Source organism: Hemibagrus wyckioides, linkage group LG29, assembly GCF_019097595.1.
Source record: "Hemibagrus wyckioides isolate EC202008001 linkage group LG29, SWU_Hwy_1.0, whole genome shotgun sequence".
Taxonomy (NCBI): Eukaryota; Metazoa; Chordata; class Actinopteri; order Siluriformes; family Bagridae; genus Hemibagrus; species Hemibagrus wyckioides.
Window position 1 is genome coordinate 5887685 of NC_080738.1, and position 8018 is coordinate 5895702.

General features: G+C 37.8%; 1 protein-coding gene across 1 annotated transcript; it reads left to right on the forward strand.

Annotated features, from left to right (window-relative positions):
* On the forward strand, positions 1-7284 carry LOC131349250 (CD209 antigen-like protein C). The gene is made up of 5 exons (XM_058384781.1): positions 1-197; positions 4288-4527; positions 5604-5746; positions 5881-5987; positions 6207-7284. Exons 1-5 carry the CDS (start codon positions 53-55, stop codon positions 6352-6354), a joined length of 783 nt encoding a protein of 260 aa, XP_058240764.1. The 5' UTR covers positions 1-52; the 3' UTR covers positions 6355-7284.
* Positions 7285-8018: the final 734 nt, after the last annotated feature.

Consider the following 8018-nt stretch of genomic DNA (forward strand, 5'->3'; position numbering starts at 1 on the left):
GGAGCGGAGACTGTGCATTACCCTAGGCTGATCAGAGAAATTAAAAACAGAGATGACTTTAAATGTTTATGCAAACTCAAGAATTTCAGCAGATAACAAATCAGCTGACTCAGAAGACTCATACGAAGCTATCTATATGAATGAAGATGTTCTGGAGACTTGGGTGACCAGAAGTCATAAAGGAACTATGACCTCAGGTAACAATTTTACAGTATTTGCTAATTATTTAATTAGCTGTGTGTTAACTTAACTAAGTATAATAAGTATTTGGATCTGTCTTGAAATATTTCAGGGTAAATCCCAAATCTGTTTACAGTTATAGTTAATATAGTGGAAGTTCAGTGAAACAAGCTTCTGTGATCAGGTATAAGCACATCACATGTTTTTCTCAATATTGCTGTTTTTACTGCAATACTTTATGCACTACAATTCTATGTGTCACAACTCAGCTACTCCAGGAAATGTTCTGGTAACGTGTTCTTTGTTCAGACCCATCGAATTCTCTAATCTACTCTAAATCCTGTAATTGTCTGTTCATCAACAATGAATAGAGTACATCTGATCATATATTGGCATAATACAATTTTATTTGTATAGCGCTTTTAACACTGGACATTGTCTCAAATCAGCTTTACAGAACATAAAAAATATGGTCCAAAAAGTTCAAGATTAATATTAGACTTATATTTAAATTTATCGCTAATGAGCAAGCCTGAGGCAACTGTGACAAGGAAAAACTCCCTGAGATAGTAAGAGGAAGAAACCTTGATAGGAATCAGACTCAAAAGGGAACCTCATTCTCATTTGGGTTACACCAGAAGGTGTGATTATAAATTATTAAAAACACAGGAGAGTGTTAATTACCATAAACACCAGAGAGTGCAATAATGAATAATGTCCTACAGCTATATACAGTCAGTTGGAGTTGTGTAACCAGGAGCTCCTGAGCAACTCAAATTAGCTCAACACCTATGTTAATTATAGATTCAACACCAACACCTCAATCCCGAACACATACACTACTCACAAAAAGTTAAGGATATTCGGCTTTCGGGTGAAATTTCAGGATGCACCTAAAATGCACTATAACCTTTACAAGTGAAATTAATTTGACCTTCTCTACACTTTTGAATGCACATGTCCAACTGTTCAGTGTTTCAGTACTTTTTGCAGAACTTGTTGTTCTCTAACAAGGTGCTTAACAGCAAAATTCACAACTGGTGTTTGATCCATGAATCGACCAATAAATGTCCTGGTTCAATTAGAATTGGTATTTAAACAGTCCTCTTCATCATACTGTTCACATTTTGACATCATGAGACCAAGACCACACCTAACAATTGATTAACAGTACCTCGCCATTGCGAGGCTTCAAACAGGATGTTCTCAGAGGGAAGTGGCCAATGAGCTTAGAGTGTCACAGAGTGTCATCAGCAGATTGTGACAGAGATACAGAGAGACTGGAAGAGTCACAGAAAGGCATAGAAGTGGACGTCCTTTGGCCACATCCCACGTTGATGACCACTTCATTGTGAACAGTGCCCTGCCGAACCGGATGATGAATGCCACTCAACTCCAGGCACATTTAAGGGAGGTGAGAGGCACCCAAGTGTCACGTCAGACCATTCGAAACCCGTTTACATCAGCGTGGTCTGCGTACTAGACGACCTGCAAGGGTACCTGACCACATCACCGGGCACAGGCGTCATCGTCTTGCATGGGCCAGGGAGCATTTACGCTGGACGATGGACCAGTGGGCCTCAGTGCTGTTCTCTGATGAAAGTCGATTCACACTGAGCAGAACTGATGGCCGCCAACGATGTTGGAGACGTCAAGGGGAGCGCTATGCATTAGCCACTGGTGGTGGTGTTACAGTCTGGGCAGGTGTGTCTACTCAATACAGAACTGCCCATTACCGTGTGAATGGTACAGTGACAAGCCAATACTACCTGAATAACATCATTAATCCAGTCATTGTGGCCCTGCATGAACAACACAGACCTAATTTCATCTTCATGGACGACAATGCTCCAGCTCATCGAGGTCGCATCATTAGGGAACGGCTGCTGGAGGCTGGGGTACCTCAAATGGAGTGGCCTGCACTTTCTCCAGACCTGAATCACCATTGCATGCTTCTACTTAAATGCCCTACTTTAGTGATATAATATCACTGTAGCATGTAGCAACTTTTTACATTTTCCATAAATTTGACCCAAAAGCCAAATATCCTTAACTTTTTGTGAGTAGTGTATATAATAAAACAAAAAAGGTTTTCTTCTTAGTATCTACATTAATTTTGTTGATTTTAACAAATGTCTTATTGTGGATTATATTAGTTACAAAACAACAGTACCACCAACAGTCATTAACAAAAATACACAGACTCATAGGAAGTGAGGCTGGTTTTTTGTCTTTCACAGAATGTAGATTCATGCAGTCTATCATGGGTCATCATTTCAGTCACTCCACTAGGTTTGATCTCCAATCTAGCTGATTTTTTCAGCCCACTTTGTTGACACATCCTTAAGAAACTAAGTAAATATAAATAGATAAAACACATTTTCCAAAGTAAAATGCATTAAATAAACTGGGACAGAACTGTACAGCTTTTCTGTTTATCATGCTTACTATCTAGAGAAAACTTGCCATGAAACCATTAGGATTTTGATTATGAATATTATGGGCTTAAAACTCACACAAACTAAATAAATATACCAACAAACCAGCCACTAAAACATATCATTTTACACAGAACTGTAATATGGAATTTATCAAAGTGTCTTCAGAGAGTGTCCATTTCACAGCCTAAAGTAATATACAGATCACATTTGTGGCACCCTGTATTTTTAACATTAATAAAACAGAAATAGGCATTGTTTCAGGGTAGATAGAAGGGACCCAAGTGCAGAATGCCAGGCAGGAGTTAGGTAAGGGAGTTTAATAAGGGCAAAATGGGAAACAACAGTTCCAGCTAGCAATGGGTGGCAGACGGCATATTAAGTCAATCTCCGATCCATGCACAATAGTCCTAAATCCATAGTAGTAGCTGAATTTGCACACAGTATTCCATCCTTGGGGCAAAAATCCATAAGTACATAACAAATTTCCTTACAATATTGCATTTGTAAGAGTTCAGTATGCAGTGAAACCAAGTTGCAAAGTTAATGGGCTATAATCCATGCAAGTGCTAAACATAAAAGGCAGGACATACACTGAACATTCCCGAGAGCAAAAATCCAAACGGGCTCAACTGAAGTGGCAAAAAAACAGAAAACAGCATTCAGAAGATGAGTTCAGAAAAGTATCCACAATTAGAAAAGTAGCAAGGTTTACGAGCAATAATCCATGCTAGTGCAAGAAACACACTGGGCAAAAATACACGAAACATGTATGAACCACGGGGGGAAATATCCGAACAGGCGAAATCGTAGCGGCAAAAGCCAGAAAAACACTACAGTGAAATATGGCGGGATGACTCACAGAGACACAGGGAAGCTGTTGAGAGCATCTGGCAGTGAGTGAGAGACGAGAGTGTCCTTAAAAGCGTCCGACCCAGATGTGCTTGCCGCAAGAGGATGGGGTAAGGTGAAACCAGACAGTTTAAATATAGCAGCTACATATACATTCATGTAGGCAGTGTTCCTTCAGTCAGCCACTCTGAATGTAGTTTTAGACAATTATATACTGGTACTAGTGTGTTTACAAGGACTGATAAGTACAGCAGTAAACGATCAGGATTACTGAGTGAAAAGATCCAGAAATGTCAGCAGACAAGTGTCATCATGCGTGTCCATATTAGAGCCATCGCAGCGCACACTTCCAGGTTCGCAACATCGCAGTGTTCATATCTGGGTTGGGTTTTGGTATTCTATAAGTCTGGTTTATCTTTGTGAGCAATTTCTAACTGTGTTCATCTGTACAAACAACAGTATGCACATATAAACACCTTGGGACCCTGCAGCCTTCATACCACTCAGGAAGGAGACACATTCTCACTAGTAGCAATGGAAAAAGTGCAAATCAATTTCAGCAAAACCTTGTGAATTATATATGTAAACTCCTGACACATTGGAAATGTGATGAGAAAAATAAAAGCGGAAATAAATTCTTAATATAAATAGTGATTCTAATTGACCCAAGACAGACAATGTTTTCTATGCTTAATGTCAGAAATTGTGAAAAACAGAGTTTAATTGCAGTTTTAATTACTCAATTACTCTTCTCAGTTTGACTCCTGAACAATTGATGTACAAATTTTAAAATTATTATATTACTCTCTAATTACAGGAATCAATCCTGCAGGGAAGAAGTGTTACAGACTGCCTGCAGTGTGTTTGCTGCTGCTGTGTTTTCTCCTGCTGGCTGCCGTCACAGTGCTGTGGATTAAATTCAGCATCCTTAGAAAAGAAAAAGTAGAGTTACAGACCAGTCACAACAACCTAACTATAGAGAAAGACCAGTTACAGATCAGTCACAACATCCTGACTAAAAAGAGAGACGAGTTACAGGGGAAGATGCTTAACTTGGGTGAGTGCACGCTTTAAAGATGGTCAGTGTTTGTAATAGAAACCATGGACAAGAACAGACAGAGACCATGGATTAAGTTAGTCCCCAGCTCTAAATCTTCACGCAGCTGGTAATAGTGGATTAAACTATTTGTCTCACCAAACACACTGGAAGCACAGCATGGCAGCTTTCAACATTCTACCCCTTTTCCCTATTTTACAGGCATCTAGTCAGAGTACATTCTGCTATATTTATGTCTGCTTCACCTGCAGAATTTTTCCAACACTCTAGCTGAAGCTATGTGTTATAATCCTTTTAATTTCTCACCAATGACTATGCCTGCTCTCCTCTTTTTGTGACCTTCAGCAGTTTTGGCTGTCTCATCTCATACAAAGTAAATCTTCAAAGTTCAAAGTTCATCTGTCGCACCATCCGTGGTTTTCAAATCTCATCATCCTAAATTAAGACACAATGACAAAACGATATCTCTACTTAATATAAATGGATTCTCACCTCTATCATCATTGGCTTCCTTGCCACATGTTTCACAAGCTATTGTAATAAGTGGTTTCCCCAAAGCACAGTTCTCTGGTAACTCATTCAGTTAACTCTTTCATTTCTTTAATATTGTGCACTGTCAGTGAACTCCTGATCTAAGTGGTTGGCTCTAAAAGCTCAAAAAGCTCTTTGTTTTTCTGTCAGTGTTTAAAATATAAAAAATCCACCTTTGCACTTTTGTGAAGCTCAAATAAATTCTGGGACAGTCTGTTGAAATCGGCATGTATCTAGACAGGATGCAGTTAGTGTTTGTCAAGTAATTAATTAAATAATGCCATTGTTTTGTTAATTTGTTCTGGTCTCCAGTAAAGGAAGCATGCAAAAAGAACTTAATTCATGAATTTATTCACAAATATTTGTCATCAGAGTAATTAAATGTTGAAGATGAAGAGATGATACTAGCATGAATTAATTGTATTTCATATTGCTGAATTAAGTATTGGCCTTAGATCTGAGTACAGAAGTGCACAGTTTAAGTATTATAGTACATTTTACCCAATTCTGAAAAAAGCCTTATATGTCATATTCGATGTGATCAGTTTCATGTTACAATGTGGAGTGGAGATATTTCAACTCCAGAATTTACTATATCTCTACTGAGCCCAAAGACTGGACTGAGAGCAGACAGGACTGCATAGAGAGAGGAGCAGACCTGGTGATCATCAACAACAAAGAGGAACAGGTGAGAGAGAGAGAGAGAGAGAGAGAGAGAGACTGACTGACTGAGTGTCTGTATTTATGTTGTGCTGTTATATTTACAGCAGTTCATAGAGAGAGAAATAATTTAATATTGTTATTTTGTTTTCTTATTCACAGGAGTTTATCACGAAACAGTTAGGCAACAGCTGGGCTTGGATTGGTCTGAGTGACAGAGAAACAGAGGGGATTTGGAAATGGGTGGATGGTACACAAATGACCACTGAGTAAGAGACTCATATTTATCTGTGATTGTTTCCCAAAACTCTTCCCGTTGTACAGAAGGTTACAATAACTAGATGGTTTTCTGCTGACGGATAATGTTATGCAATCTTGAATTAAATGCTAAGATCATATCATAAGTAACTATATATTTCATAAACTCATCATTTGTATTAAATGTATGGAATTGAAGGTAACTGATCACTGATCTGTTTACTTTTCAGGTACTGGAATAAGGGGGAACCAAATAATGTAGGTGCTGAGGACTGTGCTGAGATTTCGGGTAAACCAGAAAAGAAGGGCTGGAATGACTATTCATGCTTCAATAAAAAAATATGGATCTGTGAGAAAAGTATTGATTTTAATAATTAAGTACAGTGTACAGTGGATCAGTACAGTAAAATGATACAATATTCACACATCAAGCTGAATTCATGAAGTAGTTCCGTTCAGGTTTTATTCTATGCAATGCTTAAACAATGCTTAAAAATGAATGCTTGAAAAAAGAATCCTTAAAGTGATTTTATTGTATGTCATGCCTGAAGCTCACAAAGCACAAAGATAAAAAAACACTTTATTAAATTTTAATTACTGGATAATGTAATAGTCATTTGTTTATGTTTCAACAGGTTTATGTTTGCTGAACATAGATTCATATATCATATGAATCTTCCTTTAACAATTTGCATTTTATGTGAAAATTTATTCTGTAGATGATTAGAGTGCATATATTTTTAAATAGGTGTCTATTGCTGTGTGTGTGTTGGGGGGGGTATGCTATGTATTAATTGTATTTTGGGGGAGATAGTGATGTGGGGTGTTAAGCTCCATTCACACATATAGCGACTCACGTGTCACCTGCTGATACATTTTATTAGTATGGTGTAACATCATATGGTTTAAAACCAACAGTCTTTACCTGCCATTGTCTTGATAGTCTGTGAATGACTTTTCTGGTTTTTCGTGTTACGGTTTTTGCTATTCGGATTTGTTTGCCTGTTGATTGTTCCTTCCAATGCTTCAGATCTTAACAAAGAAACAAAGAAAAACTTCTTAGTTTTACAATACTAAAACTCATCATCATCTGCCACCCTCCGAATCCCCTAGGAGATGTCCTGGGAGAAATGATTATATTCCTCACTATTTTCCCTTCTGACAGCACCCCTTTTCACTTATTTTTTCTTGTTTGTTTTCCTATTTAAAAGTAAATGTAAATACTCTTTAGCTCTAGTTCTGTGTTGTTTTATGTCACTCTGTATTTCATGTAGCACCAGGGTTCTGGAGGAATGTTGTTTTATTTCACTGTTTACTGCATCAGATATATATGCTTGAAATGACAATAAAAGCTTCTTGAACTACTAAAGTTCCAAATGCCTTGCCTTAATATATTACATTTTGATTTTAAAACGTTTGGGTAGAATCAGTGGGAGACCTGTGCAAAATGAGTGAGTCACCAATGAGTACAGAGCAAATAGAGAGAATGAGGTGAGGCTTAGTGGAGATTAAGATCTGCGGCTCTAATGAATTTTATAAATATGTGAGGACATATGTCACTTTTGCATTCAAGCCTTCTATCTTTGAGTCTTCATGGATTGTCAGTTTAACACCTACATGGATCACACTTGCTCCGTGTTGCATGTGTAACATATACAACAGGAAATAGGGTTTGAACATAACACCAACACACCCAGTCACTCCCAGGCAGTGTTTCTTCAGACAGCCACTCTGAATGTAGTTTTTGACAATTATATACCAGTACAAGCATATTTATAAGGACTGATAGCTACAGCAGTGAAATATCAGGATTACTGTAAAGAGAAGAATGGAGATTAATGAGGAGATTTATGCAAATGTAGAAGTTGCAGCAGACAATAGAGCTTAGTCTAGTGACAGCGAGCAAGCAAATGAAGATGATTATGTGAATGAGGACAATTTGCAGAGCCAGAGGACCGGAAGCTTCATCAGAGCTCAGGTAAAATACATTCACTCTCAGAAATATGTGTATGTACTGTTCTACTTAATTTCATTTTATTTAT